A 19,193-nucleotide genomic window follows, 5' to 3' on the forward strand; every position below is an offset into this window, starting at 1 on the left:
TAAGTCCAGGATGGCAAATGTCTATTACCTAAGTCCAGGATGGCAAATGTCTATTACCTAAGTCCAGGATGGCAAATGTCTATTACCTAAGTCCAGGATGGCAAATGTCTATTACCTAAGTCCAGGATCGCAAATGTCTATTACCTAAGTCCAGGATGGCAAATGTCTATTACCTAAGTCCAGGATCGCAAATGTCTATTACCTAAGTCCAGGATGGCAAATGTCTATTACCTAAGTCCAGGATGGCAAATGTCTATTACCTAAGTCCAGGATGGCAAATGTCTATTACCTAAGTCCAGGATGGCAAATGTCTATTACCTAAGTCCAGGATCGCAAATGTCTATTACCTAAGTCCAGGATGGCAAATGTCTATTACCTAAGTCCAGGATCGCAAATGTCTATTACCTAAGTCCAGGATGGCAAATGTCTATTACCTAAGTCCAGGATGGCAAATGTCTATTACCTAAGTCCAGGATGGCAAATGTCTATTACCTAAGTCCAGGATGGCAAATGTCTATTACCTAAGTCCAGGATGGCAAATGTCTATTACCTAAGTCCAAGATGGCAAATGTCTATTACCTAAGTCCAGGATGGCAAATGTCTATTACCTAAGTCCAGGATGGCAAATGTCTATTACCTAAGTCCAGGATGGCAAATGTCTATTACCTAAGTCCAGGATGGCAAATGTCTATTACCTAAGTCCAGGATCGCAAATGTCTATTACCTAAGTCCAGGATGGCAAATGTCTATTACCTAAGTCCAGGATGGCAAATGTCTATTACCTAAGTCCAGGATGGCAAATGTCTATTAACTAAGTCCAGGATGGCAAATGTCTATTACCTAAGTCCAGGATGGCAAATGTCTATTACCTAAGTCCAGGATGGCAAATGTCTATTACCTAAGTCCAGGATGGCAAATGTCTATTACCTAAGTCCAGGATGGCAAATGTCTATTACCTAAGTCCAGGATCGCAAATGTCTATTACCTAAGTCCAGGATGGCAAATGTCTATTACCTAAGTCCAGGATCGCAAATGTCTATTACCTAAGTCCAGGATGGCAAATGTCTATTACCTAAGTCCAGGATGGCAAATGTCTATTACCTAAGCCCAGGATGGCAAATGTCTATTACCTAAGTCCAGGATGGCAAATGTCTATTACCTAAGTCCAGGATGGCAAATGTCTATTACCTAAGTCCAGGATGGCAAATGTCTATTACCTAAGTCCAGGATGGCAAATGTCTATTACCTAAGTCCAGGATGGCAAATGTCTATTACCTAAGTCCAGGATGGCAAATGTCTATTACCTAAGTCCAAGATGGCAAATGTCTATTACCTAAGTCCAGGATGGCAAATGTCTATTACCTAAGTCCAGGATGGCAAATGTCTATTACCTAAGTCCAGGATGGCAAATGTCTATTACCTAAGTCCAGGATGGCAAATGTCTATTACCTAAGTCCAGGATCGCAAATGTCTATTACCTAAGTCCAGGATGGCAAATGTCTATTACCTAAGTCCAGGATGGCAAATGTCTATTACCTAAGTCCAGGATGGCAAATGTCTATTAACTAAGTCCAGGATGGCAAATGTCTATTACCTAAGTCCAGGATCGCAAATGTCTATTACCTAAGTCCAGGATGGCAAATGTCTATTACCTAAGTCCAGGATCGCAAATGTCTATTACCTAAGTCCAGGATGGCAAATGTCTATTACCTAAGTCCAGGATGGCAAATGTCTATTACCTAAGCCCAGGATGGCAAATGTCTATTACCTAAGTCCAGGATGGCAAATGTCTATTACCTAAGTCCAGGATGGCAAATGTCTATTACCTAAGTCCAGGATGGCAAATGTCTATTACCTAAGTCCAGGATGGCAAATGTCTATTACCTAAGTCCAGGATGGCAAATGTCTATTACCTAAGTCCAGGATCGCAAATGTCTATTACCTAAGTCCAGGATGGCAAATGTCTATTACCTAAGTCCAGGATCGCAAATGTCTATTACCTAAGTCCAGGATGGCAAATGTCTATTACCTAAGTCCAGGATCGCAAATGTCTATTACCTAAGTCCAGGATGGCAAATGTCTATTACCTAAGTCCAGGATCGCAAATGTCTATTACCTAAGTCCAGGATGGCAAATGTCTATTACCTAAGTCCAGGATGGCAAATGTCTATTACCTAAGTCCAGGATGGCAAATGTCTATTACCTAAGTCCAAGATGGCAAATGTCTATTACCTAAGTCCAGGATCGCAAATGTCTATTACCTAAGTCCAGGATGGCAAATGTCTATTACCTAAGTCCAGGATGGCAAATGTCTATTACCTAAGTCCAAGATGGCAAATGTCTATTACCTAAGTCCAGGATGGCAAATGTCTATTACCTAAGTCCAGGATGGCAAATGTCTATTACCTAAGTCCAGGATGGCAAATGTCTATTACCTAAGTCCAGGATGGCAAATGTCTATTACCTAAGTCCAGGATGGCAAATGTCTATTACCTAAGTCCAGGATGGCAAATGTCTATTACCTAAGTCCAGGATGGCAAATGTCTATTACCTAAGTCCAGGATGGCAAATGTCTATTACCTAAGTCCAGGATGGCAAATGTCTATTACCTAAGTCCAGGATGGCAAATGTCTATTACCTAAGTCCAGGATGGCAAATGTCTATTACCTAAGTCCAGGATCGCAAATGTCTATTACCTAAGTCCAGGATGGCAAATGTCTATTACCTTAGTCCAGGATGGCAAATGTCTATTACCTAAGTCCAGGATGGCAAATGTCTATTACCTAAGTCCAAGATGGCAAATGTCTATTACCTAAGTCCAGGATGGCAAATGTCTATTACCTAAGTCCAGGATGGCAAATGTCTATTACCTAAGTCCAGGATGGCAAATGTCTATTACCTAAGTCCAGGATGGCAAATGTCTATTACCTAAGTCCAGGATGGCAAATGTCTATTACCTAAGTCCAGGATGGCAAATGTCTATTACCTAAGTCCAGGATGGCAAATGTCTATTACCTAAGTCCAGGATGGCAAATGTCTATTACCTAAGTCCAGGATGGCAAATGTCTATTACCTAAGTCCAGGATGGCAAATGTCTATTACCTAAGTCCAGGATGGCAAATGTCTATTACCTAAGTCCAGGATGGCAAATGTCTATTACCTAAGTCCAGGATGGCAAATGTCTATTACCTAAGTCCAGGATGGCAAATGTCTATTACCTTAGTCCAGGATGGCAAATGTCTATTACCTAAGTCCAGGATGGCAAATGTCTATTAACTAAGTCCAGGATGGCAAATGTCTATTACCTAAGTCCAGGATGGCAAATGTCTATTACCTAAGTCCAGGATGGCAAATGTCTATTACCTAAGTCCAGGATGGCAAATGTCTATTACCTAAGTCCAGGATGGCAAATGTCTATTACCTAAGTCCAGGATGGCAAATGTCTATTACCTAAGTCCAGGATGGCAAATGTCTATTACCTAAGTCCAGGATCGCAAATGTCTATTACCTAAGTCCAGGATGGCAAATGTCTATTACCTAAGTCCAGGATCGCAAATGTCTATTACCTAAGTCCAGGATGGCAAATGTCTATTACCTAAGTCCAGGATCGCAAATGTCTATTACCTAAGTCCAGGATGGCAAATGTCTATTACCTAAGTCCAGGATGGCAAATGTCTATTACCTAAGTCCAGGATGGCAAATGTCTATTACCTAAGTCCAAGATGGCAAATGTCTATTACCTAAGTCCAGGATCGCAAATGTCTATTACCTAAGTCCAGGATGGCAAATGTCTATTACCTAAGTCCAGGATGGCAAATGTCTATTACCTAAGTCCAAGATGGCAAATGTCTATTACCTAAGTCCAGGATGGCAAATGTCTATTACCTAAGTCCAGGATGGCAAATGTCTATTACCTAAGTCCAGGATGGCAAATGTCTATTACCTAAGTCCAGGATGGCAAATGTCTATTACCTAAGTCCAGGATGGCAAATGTCTATTACCTAAGTCCAGGATGGCAAATGTCTATTACCTAAGTCCAGGATGGCAAATGTCTATTACCTAAGTCCAGGATGGCAAATGTCTATTACCTAAGTCCAGGATGGCAAATGTCTATTACCTAAGTCCAGGATGGCAAATGTCTATTACCTAAGTCCAGGATGGCAAATGTCTATTACCTAAGTCCAGGATCGCAAATGTCTATTACCTAAGTCCAGGATGGCAAATGTCTATTACCTTAGTCCAGGATGGCAAATGTCTATTACCTAAGTCCAGGATGGCAAATGTCTATTACCTAAGTCCAAGATGGCAAATGTCTATTACCTAAGTCCAGGATGGCAAATGTCTATTACCTAAGTCCAGGATGGCAAATGTCTATTACCTAAGTCCAGGATGGCAAATGTCTATTACCTAAGTCCAGGATGGCAAATGTCTATTACCTAAGTCCAGGATGGCAAATGTCTATTACCTAAGTCCAGGATGGCAAATGTCTATTACCTAAGTCCAGGATGGCAAATGTCTATTACCTAAGTCCAGGATGGCAAATGTCTATTACCTAAGTCCAGGATGGCAAATGTCTATTACCTAAGTCCAGGATGGCAAATGTCTATTACCTAAGTCCAGGATGGCAAATGTCTATTACCTAAGTCCAGGATGGCAAATGTCTATTACCTAAGTCCAGGATGGCAAATGTCTATTACCTAAGTCCAGGATGGCAAATGTCTATTACCTTAGTCCAGGATGGCAAATGTCTATTACCTAAGTCCAGGATGGCAAATGTCTATTAACTAAGTCCAGGATGGCAAATGTCTATTACCTAAGTCCAGGATGGCAAATGTCTATTACCTAAGTCCAGGATGGCAAATGTCTATTACCTAAGTCCAGGATGGCAAATGTCTATTACCTAAGTCCAGGATGGCAAATGTCTATTACCTAAGTCCAGGATGGCAAATGTCTATTACCTAAGTCCAGGATGGCAAATGTCTATTACCTAAGTCCAGGATCGCAAATGTCTATTACCTAAGTCCAGGATGGCAAATGTCTATTACCTAAGTCCAGGATCGCAAATGTCTATTACCTAAGTCCAGGATGGCAAATGTCTATTACCTAAGTCCAGGATCGCAAATGTCTATTACCTAAGTCCAGGATGGCAAATGTCTATTACCTAAGTCCAGGATGGCAAATGTCTATTACCTAAGTCCAGGATGGCAAATGTCTATTACCTAAGTCCAAGATGGCAAATGTCTATTACCTAAGTCCAGGATGGCAAATGTCTATTACCTAAGTCCAGGATGGCAAATGTCTATTACCTAAGTCCAGGATGGCAAATGTCTATTACCTAAGTCCAGGATGGCAAATGTCTATTACCTAAGTCCAGGATGGCAAATGTCTATTACCTAAGTCCAGGATGGCAAATGTCTATTACCTAAGTCCAGGATGGCAAATGTCTTTTACCTAAGTCCAGGATGGCAAATGTCTATTACCTAAGTCCAGGATGGCAAATGTCTATTACCTAAGTCCAGGATGGCAAATGTCTATTACCTAAGTCCAGGATCGCAAATGTCTATTACCTAAGTCCAGGATGGCAAATGTCTATTACCTAAGTCCAGGATCGCAAATGTCTATTACCTAAGTCCAGGATGGCAAATGTCTATTACCTAAGTCCAGGATGGCAAATGTCTATTACCTAAGTCCAGGATGGCAAATGTCTATTACCTAAGTCCAGGATGGCAAATGTCTATTACCTAAGTCCAGGATGGCAAATGTCTATTACCTAAGTCCAGGATGGCAAATGTCTATTACCTAAGTCCAGGATGGCAAATGTCTATTACCTAAGTCCAGGATGGCAAATGTCTATTACCTAAGTCCAGGATCGCAAATGTCTATTACCTAAGTCCAGGATGGCAAATGTCTATTACCTAAGTCCAGGATGGCAAATGTCTATTACCTAAGTCCAGGATGGCAAATGTCTATTACCTAAGTCCAGGATGGCAAATGTCTATTACCTAAGTCCAGGATGGCAAATGTCTATTACCTAAGTCCAGGATGGCAAATGTCTATTACCTAAGTCCAAGATGGCAAATGTCTATTACCTAAGTCCAGGATGGCAAATGTCTATTACCTAAGTCCAGGATGGCAAATGTCTATTACCTAAGTCCAGGATGGCAAATGTCTATTACCTAAGTCCAGGATGGCAAATGTCTATTACCTAAGTCCAGGATGGCAAATGTCTATTACCTAAGTCCAGGATGGCAAATGTCTATTACCTAAGTCCAGGATGGCAAATGTCTATTACCTAAGTCCAGGATGGCAAATGTCTATTACCTAAGTCCAGGATGGCAAATGTCTATTACCTAAGTCCAGGATGGCAAATGTCTATTACCTAAGTCCAGGATGGCAAATGTCTATTACCTAAGTCCAGGATGGCAAATGTCTATTACCTAAGTCCAGGATGGCAAATGTCTATTACCTAAGTCCAGGATGGCAAATGTCTATTACCTTAGTCCAGGATGGCAAATGTCTATTACCTAAGTCCAGGATGGCAAATGTCTATTAACTAAGTCCAGGATGGCAAATGTCTATTACCTAAGTCCAGGATGGCAAATGTCTATTACCTAAGTCCAGGATGGCAAATGTCTATTACCTAAGTCCAGGATGGCAAATGTCTATTACCTAAGTCCAGGATGGCAAATGTCTATTACCTAAGTCCAGGATGGCAAATGTCTATTACCTAAGTCCAGGATGGCAAATGTCTATTACCTAAGTCCAGGATGGCAAATGTCTATTACCTAAGTCCAGGATGGCAAATGTCTATTACCTAAGTCCAGGATGGCAAATGTCTATTACCTAAGTCCAGGATGGCAAATGTCTATTACCTAAGTCCAGGATGGCAAATGTCTATTACCTAAGTCCAGGATGGCAAATGTCTATTACCTAAGTCCAGGATGGCAAATGTCTATTACCTAAGTCCAGGATGGCAAATGTCTATTACCTAAGTCCAGGATGGCAAATGTCTATTACCTAAGTCCAGGATCGCAAATGTCTATTACCTAAGTCCAGGATGGCAAATGTCTATTACCTAAGTCCAGGATCGCAAATGTCTATTACCTAAGTCCAGGATGGCAAATGTCTATTACCTAAGTCCAGGATCGCAAATGTCTATTACCTAAGTCCAGGATGGCAAATGTCTATTACCTAAGTCCAGGATGGCAAATGTCTATTACCTAAGTCCAGGATGGCAAATGTCTATTACCTAAGTCCAAGATGGCAAATGTCTATTACCTAAGTCCAGGATGGCAAATGTCTATTACCTAAGTCCAGGATGGCAAATGTCTATTACCTAAGTCCAGGATGGCAAATGTCTATTACCTAAGTCCAGGATGGCAAATGTCTATTACCTAAGTCCAGGATGGCAAATGTCTATTACCTAAGTCCAGGATGGCAAATGTCTATTACCTAAGTCCAGGATGGCAAATGTCTTTTACCTAAGTCCAGGATGGCAAATGTCTATTACCTAAGTCCAGGATGGCAAATGTCTATTACCTAAGTCCAGGATGGCAAATGTCTATTACCTAAGTCCAGGATCGCAAATGTCTATTACCTAAGTCCAGGATGGCAAATGTCTATTACCTAAGTCCAGGATCGCAAATGTCTATTACCTAAGTCCAGGATGGCAAATGTCTATTACCTAAGTCCAGGATGGCAAATGTCTATTACCTAAGTCCAGGATGGCAAATGTCTATTACCTAAGTCCAGGATGGCAAATGTCTATTACCTAAGTCCAAGATGGCAAATGTCTATTACCTAAGTCCAGGATGGCAAATGTCTATTACCTAAGTCCAGGATGGCAAATGTCTATTACCTAAGTCCAGGATGGCAAATGTCTATTACCTAAGTCCAGGATGGCAAATGTCTATTACCTAAGTCCAGGATCGCAAATGTCTATTACCTAAGTCCAGGATGGCAAATGTCTATTACCTAAGTCCAGGATGGCAAATGTCTATTACCTAAGTCCAGGATGGCAAATGTCTATTAACTAAGTCCAGGATGGCAAATGTCTATTACCTAAGTCCAGGATGGCAAATGTCTATTACCTAAGTCCAGGATGGCAAATGTCTATTACCTAAGTCCAGGATGGCAAATGTCTATTACCTAAGTCCAGGATGGCAAATGTCTATTACCTAAGTCCAGGATCGCAAATGTCTATTACCTAAGTCCAGGATGGCAAATGTCTATTACCTAAGTCCAGGATCGCAAATGTCTATTACCTAAGTCCAGGATGGCAAATGTCTATTACCTAAGTCCAGGATCGCAAATGTCTATTACCTAAGTCCAGGATGGCAAATGTCTATTACCTAAGTCCAGGATCGCAAATGTCTATTACCTAAGTCCAGGATGGCAAATGTCTATTTCCTAAGTCCAGGATGGCAAATGTCTATTACCTAAGTCCAGGATGGCAAATGTCTATTACCTAAGTCCAAGATGGCAAATGTCTATTACCTAAGTCCAGGATCGCAAATGTCTATTACCTAAGTCCAGGATGGCAAATGTCTATTACCTAAGTCCAGGATGGCAAATGTCTATTACCTAAGTCCAGGATGGCAAATGTCTATTACCTAAGTCCAAGATGGCAAATGTCTATTACCTAAGTCCAGGATGGCAAATGTCTATTACCTAAGTCCAGGATGGCAAATGTCTATTACCTAAGTCCAGGATGGCAAATGTCTATTACCTAAGTCCAGGATGGCAAATGTCTATTACCTAAGTCCAGGATGGCAAATGTCTATTACCTAAGTCCAGGATGGCAAATGTCTATTACCTAAGTCCAGGATGGCAAATGTCTTTTACCTAAGTCCAGGATGGCAAATGTCTATTACCTAAGTCCAGGATGGCAAATGTCTATTACCTTAGTCCAGGATGGCAAATGTCTATTACCTAAGTCCAGGATGGCAAATGTCTATTACCTAAGTCCAGGATCGCAAATGTCTATTACCTAAGTCCAGGATGGCAAATGTCTATTACCTTAGTCCAGGATGGCAAATGTCTATTACCTAAGTCCAGGATGGCAAATGTCTATTACCTAAGTCCAAGATGGCAAATGTCTATTACCTAAGTCCAGGATGGCAAATGTCTATTACCTAAGTCCAGGATGGCAAATGTCTATTACCTAAGTCCAGGATGGCAAATGTCTATTACCTAAGTCCAGGATGGCAAATGTCTATTACCTAAGTCCAGGATGGCAAATGTCTATTACCTAAGTCCAGGATGGCAAATGTCTATTACCTAAGTCCAGGATGGCAAATGTCTATTACCTAAGTCCAGGATGGCAAATGTCTATTACCTAAGTCCAGGATCGCAAATGTCTATTACCTAAGTCCAGGATGGCAAATGTCTATTACCTAAGTCCAGGATGGCAAATGTCTATTACCTAAGTCCAGGATCGCAAATGTCTATTACCTAAGTCCAGGATGGCAAATGTCTATTACCTAAGTCCAGGATGGCAAATGTCTATAACCTTAGTCCAGGATGGCAAATGTCTATTACCTAAGTCCAAGATGGCAAATGTCTATTACCTAAGTCCAGGATGGCAAATGTCTATTACCTAAGTCCAGGATGGCAAATGTCTTTTACCTAAGTCCAGGATGGCAAATGTCTATTACCTAAGTCCAGGATGGCAAATGTCTATTACCTAAGTCCAGGATGGCAAATGTCTATTACCTAAGTCCAGGATGGCAAATGTCTATTACCTAAGTCCAAGATGGCAAATGTCTATTACCTAAGTCCAGGATGGCAAATGTCTATTACCTAAGTCCAGGATGGCAAATGTCTATTACCTAAGTCCAGGATGGCAAATGTCTATTACCTAAGTCCAGGATGGCAAATGTCTATTACCTAAGTCCAGGATGGCAAATGTCTATTACCTAAGTCCAGGATGGCAAATGTCTATTACCTAAGTCCAGGATGGCAAATGTCTATTACCTAAGTCCAGGATGGCAAATGTCTATTACCTAAGTCCAGGATGGCAAATGTCTATTACCTAAGTCCAGGATGGCAAATGTCTATTACCTAAGTCCAGGATCGCAAATGTCTATTACCTAAGTCCAGGATGGCAAATGTCTATTACCTAAGTCCAGGATCGCAAATGTCTATTACCTAAGTCCAGGATGGCAAATGTCTATTACCTAAGTCCAGGATGGCAAATGTCTATTACCTAAGTCCAGGATGGCAAATGTCTATTACCTAAGTCCAGGATGGCAAATGTCTATTACCTAAGTCCAGGATGGCAAATGTCTAGTACCTAAGTCCAGGATGGCAAATGTCTATTACCTAAGTCCAGGATGGCAAATGTCTATTACCTAAGTCCAGGATGGCAAATGTCTATTACCTAAGTCCAGGATGGCAAATGTCTATTACCTAAGTCCAGGATCGCAAATGTCTATTACCTAAGTCCAGGATGGCAAATGTCTATTACCTAAGTCCAGGATCGCAAATGTCTATTACCTAAGTCCAGGATGGCAAATGTCTATTACCTAAGTCCAGGATGGCAAATGTCTATTACCTAAGTCCAGGATGGCAAATGTCTATTACCTAAGTCCAGGATGGCAAATGTCTATTACCTAAGTCCAAGATGGCAAATGTCTATTACCTAAGTCCAGGATGGCAAATGTCTATTACCTAAGTCCAGGATGGCAAATGTCTATTACCTAAGTCCAGGATGGCAAATGTCTATTACCTTAGTCCAGGATGGCAAATGTCTATTACCTAAGTCCAGGATGGCAAATGTCTATTACCTAAGTCCAGGATGGCAAATGTCTATTACCTAAGTCCAGGATGGCAAATGTCTATTACCTAAGTCCAGGATGGCAAATGTCTATTACCTAAGTCCAGGATGGCAAATGTCTATTACCTAAGTCCAGGATGGCAAATGTCTATTACCTAAGTCCAGGATGGCAAATGTCTATTACCTTAGTCCAGGATGGCAAATGTCTATTACCTAAGTCCAGGATGGCAAATGTCTATTACCTAAGTCCAGGATGGCAAATGTCTATTACCTAAGTCCAGGATCGCAAATGTCTATTACCTAAGTCCAGAATGGCAAATGTCTATTACCTAAGTCCAGGATCGCAAATGTCTATTACCTAAGTCCAGGATGGCAAATGTCTATTACCTAAGTCCAGGATGGCAAATGTCTATTACCTAAGAATAACCCCCAGCAACGCCGGGTACACGTCAGCTAGTAATTAATAAATGTTACAAAATTACGCTGCCCTCTCTTTATATTTAGTTGTTGAATCTTATTCAGTGGAGCCCGGACTGTCGAATTATACTCTAGATTGCTTCTCACCAACCTAAAATAAACACCAAACATATCATTGCACTGTTATTTATTTCATTTATTTTCGGAGCAAAGGTTAATTTATTATCAAAAATAATACCAAGGTCAATTTTGCTTCTTTTAAGAATAATGTTTTGATGCATGATAGGATTTTCGATACGGGCATTTTTAAAAATTTAGGAATACTTCATTATTGTTTATTTAAATCAAACAATCCATCACGTGAATAGTTCACCTGCCGCAAAGTCTGGAAAATGCCGCACGGCCCTCCGGAAGATGCCGACTTCGCAGCAGATGGAGTAACCGCGCCTCATGTCGCGTGGCTGCCAGGTCAGCCAGCGAAAGGCGGAATTGCCTGCGCAGACATCGCGACACGGCTCCAGCTCCTGCTCAGCCTGCTCTGCCGTGACGTAAGGATTGTTCAGGCCGAGGAATACGACCGACTTGTTGTTGGCACGGTCGTACACCAACTGAAAAGAAATATCAATATTGGTAGCATTATAAAAAACTTCGACAATATGTGCGTGCCGCTAAACGCAGAAACGAGTCCCCGTACGATCAAGGGAGTTATATGGTGTGGTAGCCCTCTATCCCCCATCCGCGAAGAAGGTCCATTCTGGAACATCCCGAATCATGATGAACTGAAAACATGATTACAAGCTGGTTTCCTGATAAGCTTTTAGTAAATTCGTAACCATGACAATACATTGGTATCTTTAAATAGTATAAAACAAAGTCACTACCCGCATCTGTCTGTTCTTCCGCTTAGTTTTTCTAAACCAGAGGTTCCCAAACATTTTTTCCCCGTAGACCACTTGCCAAATATATTTTTTTCCATAGACCCCCCCTGTCTGCCGAATATTGAATTTTCCAAAAACTATTAACGTCCCATGAGATAATCATTTCTCTTTTTCGTTAGAAGATTCCCATCCCCTGACTGTCCAACAACCGGGTGGCGGTATAGTTTCTCTACCTTTACACTGTGCCGACAGGGGTGCCCTTGTGAAGTATTACACCAAATGAAAATGAAGCAGGATAAGAAACGGGAATTTATTTCTGTAGCTAGCCCCACAGAACTGCTCCTTAAGTTCTTTGTCGATGCTTATACCGGTCAGTTCTTCTTGTCACATGATATGCGATTCTTTAACGTTCCATTTCCAGTCATTTAATCAAAATGTCCTCAAACTTAGTTTTGAATTCTGTGTGAAGTGCATTTAAATGTTAAACGTCCTGGACGTTTTTCAAAAACAAGTTGGGGAACTAGGAAAATTCGTGGCTTCCAATGTGCAATGTTTTGCTTGAATATATTAATTCTGACGAGAAAAAGAACGTAGACTATATTTATATACCTCAATTGACAACCTTACGAAATATAAAAATACAAATATCAAATAAGTAATTTCTCACTCTATTATATTTGTGTTAGGTTTATTGTGTCATTTACGGAACTACTAAATGTTGACTTGAGGTAAATGGGTAATATGTACCCCCATTTGAATCTCGTGTACCCCCAAGTTTTATTCTCGCTGACATAGACCCCCCGCAAGCCGATATCGACCCCTGGGGTCCATATAGACCTCTTTGGGAAACTCTGTTCTAAAGTATGCAACGGAGTTTGATATGGTTTTCACTATCATTTAGAGAATATCTTCCTACAGGTTATGGATATTATATTTACAGATAGTAGATAAAAGTCAAGCAACGCCGGGTTCACGTCAGTTAGTAACTAATAAAATGCATTATTTTCCATATAGAACACTTTGGGAACCTCTGTTCTAAAGTATGCAACGGAGTTTGATAGGGTTTTCACTATCATTTAGAGAATATCTTCCTACAGGTTATGGATATTATATTTACAGATAGTAGATAAAAGTCAAGCAACGCCGGGTTCACGTCAGTTAGTAATTAATAAAATGCATTATTTTCCATTTCCGGAAACTGAAATATTTACTTCTCATTATTATCTTAGTCATAAGTCACTAGATATAAGTCTTAGATGTAAGTCACTAGTTTTAAGTCAGTAGTTCTAGTATTAATTATTTAATTATTTATTTTTTTGTGTTTTTTTATTCATAAAAATTTAAATGATTACGGTTTTTCTGTTTCTACAACCACCATACTAGGCACATGCACGTATTACGGTAGCCATATTTCTTTAGATTTCAATGTTAGGATATACAGAAATAAGAGAGAGAATATATTTATACAGTGCCCTTGAAAAGTATTTTAAAAATAAAAAGTGCATATTTAGCGTCCATGTTTTCTGTATACCAAGGTAGTGTTTATATGGAAAAGAAATGACTTGCTGTAAAGTTTGATGTTACCTTATAGAACCAGAGAGGAATGGGCACCTTCATATCTTCCAGACTGAGGTACATATTCTGCAGATTACCTCTGTCGTCCCGCAACTTCAGTATCCTCAGGGTGCCGGTATAGATCTTCGTCCTGGCGCCTTGGCGAGCAATCCTCCTCTTCAGGTCCTGGAAAAGATGAAAGTGAAGTCGTTTTAATAAATAGGCAAAACTGTGCTTAACCATGATTACGAAATTCAAATGGGATGATGATATTTAAGGTCAGGCTAAATGACCCGCAAGAGAGACTAAAATGGATAAGAACCAAAAGTCAATGGCGACAAATGTTACAATTTTTAATTTGAATGGAAGGCAAGACTACTTTTTTATTTATTCTATGAATAGAACATTAAAGAAAAGTAAAGATAAATGAAGGAAAAAACCAAAACCTTTAGTATTCGTTTATCATGTTACAAGGTGCTACATTGAAACAAAAGTAACCTACTATAGAATGTTCAATTTCCCCTCTTGAAGTTCACCAAGGGACTAGGCACATTGAAAGAGAAATCATCTGCTCTAGAGTGTTCCAATTGACCACGTTAAGGTTCCAATTACCCCTGTTGAAGTTCACAAAGGGAATACATTGAAAGAGAAGTCACATGCTTTAGGGTGTTCTAATTGCCCGCATTGAAGTTCACCAAGAGACTACAATGAAAGAGAAATTACCTGCTCTAGAGTATTCCAATTACCCCCGTTGAAGTTCTCCCACTGCGGTGCCACGTTGAGGAAGGAGAAAGTGGCTCTCTGCCCGGCGGCCAGGGAGAAGTCCGTCTTAGCCGCCAGGTGGCCACGGTTGATAAAGTTGGAATTGCTGATGTACTGGTTACCCATGCCAGAGCCAAGCGTGTAGTCGAAGGCGGCTAGCTGAGAGCCGCGCGAAAAGAGGCGGTTCATGTCGAGGTCTGTGAAGAACTTCTGGTCTGAAAGAAAAAATATATCTTTCTAAGTGTGATTTGTTTTATTCTGATTTCCTAGTATTATTGTAGAAAATTTTAAAACAAATTCTTCCCTTCCCTCTTTGACCTTGCCCTTCCCACCTCACCTTGGATGAAGAATGGCCGCGGCACCTTTATCATGAAGTCCGAGTTCTCGGGCTCCTGCCTGTACGTCACGTACGACGGCTGGGCTTCTCGGCGCTGGAAGCAGCTCGAGTACAGCTCGTGGAGTGAGCCGGATACGTTTAGCCCGACGCTGACGGCAAAGTCCCCGCCGTCACATGCACCGGCTTGAATCTCCAAGGCAGACGGGTCGGCGAAGCAGGACAAGGAGTTGAAATCGGCTGGCGAGGGAAGCCAGCTGGGACTGGAGAACAACGTCCCTCCAGTGCAAAGGAAGACCTGAACAAGTGCTACTAATTACATGTTGGGGTCAGCACGGAACACTCACTAAATATTTAGACACTTTGTACAGGCAATACTTATTACTACAAATAATAATAACATACATCTGTCAACTATTTGAATTCCTGGGCTTTATTAATTTTTTTTAGAAATCTAATGTAGACAGTGACTTTCCTCTTGTTTTGAAAGTCAAGTGTGCAAAATTTCAGAATGTCGGAATAAAATGATATCAACATGTTTAAATAAATTTGAATAAAATAAAGGTTTTCGGCGACAAAATTAAAATTCTTAAGCTGCAAACTTTTGGACATATTTTGGTTAGGTTAAATGAGGTTAGATTGGATTTATTTTCGCTGAAATTCGTCTTCTGCACGGTGCATTATTTTTAGGTAACGTTAGGTGGTGTTATGTAATGTTTGGGATGTGTCTTCCACCGCCCCCAAGTCACTTACTGCTTCCATCTTTAGCAATGGATCTCAGGAACACCAGGAAATCGTTGGAGACATGGTATTCTTTATGTTAAGTGATACTAGGATAGTTTCGTTTGGGTGAGGTTGTAAGGTTATGTGATATCATGTTAAGTTAGGTTGGGATGTGTCTTTCACCGCCCACCAAGACACTTACTGCTTCCGTCTTTAGCAATGGGTGCATCAGGAAAGCGCTGGAGACATGGTAATCTTAAGGTTAAGTGAAGCTAGGATAGTTTAGTTTATGTTATATTATGTAATATTAATTTTGGTGAGGTTGGATTGAGTGTCTCACCGCCTCCGTCTTCAGCACGGTGGCACTGGGGTGCACTAGGTAGCTTCCTGGACAAGCAACGGTGACTGCACCACCGTACGGGAACACCAGATACCCGTTGCCGTTGGTAGTTAGCAGAGAACCGTTGGAGACGTAAACAGGTTGCGGCCGGGACGGATTGAAGCTATGAAGTGGTACGGAGCATCGGGCTGGAACCGTCAACAAATTATGGTGTTGGAGAGGCACAAAAAATTAAGTAGGAACACACTGAGAGAAATTTATTCCTTAGGGCCTATGTCATCAATGCCGTGTGGAGAGTTTTTTGGAGGAGAGGAAGGAGCGAACGTGGGTCTTAAAAATATCCATGTTGTAGAAGGGAGGAAACACAGAAGCAGGCAAATCGTTCCTCAGCCAAGTTGTTGAACTCAAGAACGAGTCGTAGAAGCGACCCGTTCTCATGTAACAAATGGCAATGTGTTGGCCGCGGGTGATGAAGAGATCATCAGCGCTAGATCCTCAGAGCATTTTCAATTGTAATTCCGGTAGAACGAGGACAGCATGCCTACTTAACGCCTTTGCTCTAAAGGTTGCGATCAGTTTTTTAAGATAGGGGAATCTATGACCGAATCTACGGACCGCCCGTTTCAGCAGTCTAGGGTTTTTTTTAGGTATTTTGGTGCTCCAGACCAGAGGTAACTGCCAAATTCAACAGTGGGGGGCACTTGATAGGGTTTCCTCATGCGGTAAGAATACCTTTGTCTGGAGGGTCTTTCAAAGAAAGAAGGAGTGGAGCTTCTGAGAAGGAAAAACATATAATGTCAAGTGATCAGCTCAGCCACGGGGGCTCCATCTAGTTTTCATAAAGTGTAAAGGGCCCGGGTATTATGGCGTGTTGCGCTACCTCCTTCTTTAGCCAACGTTTCGGACAGAATTGCAGTGTTCATCATAAGGGCAGATGTTTAATCAAATTACAAGATTACTAAATAAGGAAGTAGCGCAACACGGCACAATACCCCAAAAACAAATCACTCTAAACCTTTGCCGTAGGTCCACACCAAGTGGTTCGTTGCGTTTAGTGATTTGACGAGGTGTGTTTAGGTCTTGGCGGCGGATGCGCCTGGGATCGGGAGAGGCTGGTTCAGGGAGACCCTTGTCTTACACCGCAGCGGGGGGTATTGATTTAAATGTTCGTCACTCTTGGACGCACTGATCCCTAGATTCTTACCCACCCCTTTTTCCTTTCATTAAAAGACCCCCCCACAGACCACCCTCAAAGATGACGTAGCCCCTGAGTGAAATTATTTTCTTCAGGACCTCCTGAAAAACCAACTTATCAATCACGTTATTGCTACCAACCTCGAACGTGTGGCAAACCCGTCGTGCTCTGCCTTTTGAGGTGCATCCAAAACTCGAAATAGTCTTGAAATTCCTCCTCTGACAAGCGAAACATCTGTTCTTCGGGTGTCGGAAGGTTCTCGAATGGAACTCCTTCCAGCTCCAAGGACCTGACAATTTCTGGCACATCGTATGTTCTCACCGATACCAGAAATGCCAATAAACATACCAAAATCAAAATACTCCTCGGCCACATTTTGTTAAAGTTTACCAATTTTAAATTTAATTTCTAATTTTAATTAATGAATGGATAATTTTCAAATGTTTTTAACAAGTTTCTGATATTTTCTATTGATAACCGATTTTCTTTTTTCATTTAAATTTTTTGCTAAAAATCACTTGTTATTTTAATATTTAGTTTAATTTTGTATTTGTCTTTGTCTTATTACAAATGATATTTTTTGAATTCACAACAAAATATTATACTTAGTTAATTTTGCTTTCAAATATTGCGATTTAAATAATTTAGATAGAAACAATCCTCTGTACAACTGTCAATTTTGGGAAAATTATTGGACTTAAAAAACTTAAACGTCATCACATATTTAATTTTGAATAAAGAAAACCATAATTTACTTAAAAAAACGTTTTCTACTTTATGGCTACTAGCAGACTTTACCTAACTTTGGAAACATTTAGAAAATAACGTTTTCTCATTCATTGGTTCCACCTACACGATCATATTGAGATATCAGATCTGGCAAAGGGAGATTTCATTACTAATCCTGATTCCTACTTGTACATGGATCTGATTGTTTTTACTTTAATTTTTACTCTCTGACTTGTACCCGGCGTTCTGGGGGTTAACTTTTGGAGAAAGACACATGCCATCGCGGACTTCCAGACCTTTTTAAGATATACAATTCCGTTGTACATTATTTTGATGTATCTCACAAGGTTTAGCCAGAGTTAGCAATGTAGCGCCTGATAATATAGATTTTTACGACTTGATTAAAAAACATCGAGTTTTCTCTACTTTCTACAAATAATAATAATATTGGACAATTTTTGTAGCGCCGCTTTTGTGAGCTATCACCTCAGGGGCGCAATATAATATGCATGTTTTATGTACATACATTTTCCGGAAGAAATTCTCTAAATGATAGTGAAAACGTCGCTCTAGTTCGTTTTTATCCAACAGACCATTTTTAGCGAAATTGAGTTAAGTATGCAGTTGTACTCAGAAAGCATTTATTTATGCGATACAAGTGAATAAAATCAATATTTATTTTTAATGTGTTTTTGAAACGCAGTTTGTCTTAAGTCCACCAAAATTAAACAATACTTCGAGCGTGTTTATCCAACATCCGCACGTTGACCAAAATGACCCTCATTTTTAAACCGGCCGTTAAATTACATTTCATATAAATGTATCCAACATCCAAGCCATATCTTAGCCTATGTGTGAAATGCTAACTCTCCGTTACGGGCGTATTACTCTAACAGACCAAACAGCCAATGGCAGCACAGCGGGATGATCACGTGATTGCTTTTATACCATACATTCGTTCGTTAGCGTTAACAAAAGTAAATATCTTCACTTGTGATTCTGCTTTTCACAAAGTTATTTTAGTGTCTTTCCGGGAGATTTCAACACAAAGAGTGCGTAAAGATGTACACTGTAGAGAACGATACAAATTTTTCTTGGAAAATGCAACAGATAAATAATATTTCAATCTTTTATCAGCAAATTGTATCAACTTATCGTCCGTTACAACAAACTATATACAGGGTGGTCATAATAAGATTTGGGTTTTTCGAATGTTTTTTTATGTAACATTTTGTAATACATGCCAATTTCTAAATTATGGTAAAATATCGTTTTAAACTAAAATTTAATCGCGCAGTCATTGAATTAATTGAAATCAAATAAATGAATTGAAATAAATGAAAAACAGTGAGGTATGTTTCTGAGAGTAGGACGAAATTAAACTTGAATTGAAAATGAGATCCCTGAGGCGTATGTACGGTAAAGGATCATGATAAAAGATGTAATTATGAAAGAGTATCTGAGATGATGTTCGAATGCATCGT

General features: G+C 40.3%; 1 protein-coding gene across 1 annotated transcript in view; it reads right to left on the reverse strand.

Annotated features, from left to right (window-relative positions):
• The window catches only part of LOC149409285 (salivary endonuclease-like), a 29,800-nt gene extending 12,445 nt beyond the window's left edge, over positions 1-17,355 (reverse strand). The window contains exons 1-6 of the mRNA XM_089649991.1: positions 17,121-17,355; positions 15,786-15,973; positions 14,726-15,020; positions 14,350-14,603; positions 13,657-13,812; positions 11,568-11,802 (exon numbers count right to left, since the gene is read on the reverse strand). Coding sequence (XP_089506117.1) covers positions 11,568-11,802; positions 13,657-13,812; positions 14,350-14,603; positions 14,726-15,020; positions 15,786-15,973; positions 17,121-17,355 — 1,363 coding nt within the window. The remainder of the gene's footprint in view (positions 1-11,567; positions 11,803-13,656; positions 13,813-14,349; positions 14,604-14,725; positions 15,021-15,785; positions 15,974-17,120) is intronic.
• Positions 17,356-19,193: the final 1,838 nt, after the last annotated feature.

Source organism: Hesperophylax consimilis, unplaced genomic scaffold (genome assembly GCF_061612785.1).
Source record: "Hesperophylax consimilis isolate HC1 unplaced genomic scaffold, BYU_Hcon_1.0 scaffold_32, whole genome shotgun sequence".
Lineage (NCBI taxonomy): Eukaryota > Metazoa > Arthropoda > Insecta > Trichoptera > Limnephilidae > Hesperophylax > Hesperophylax consimilis.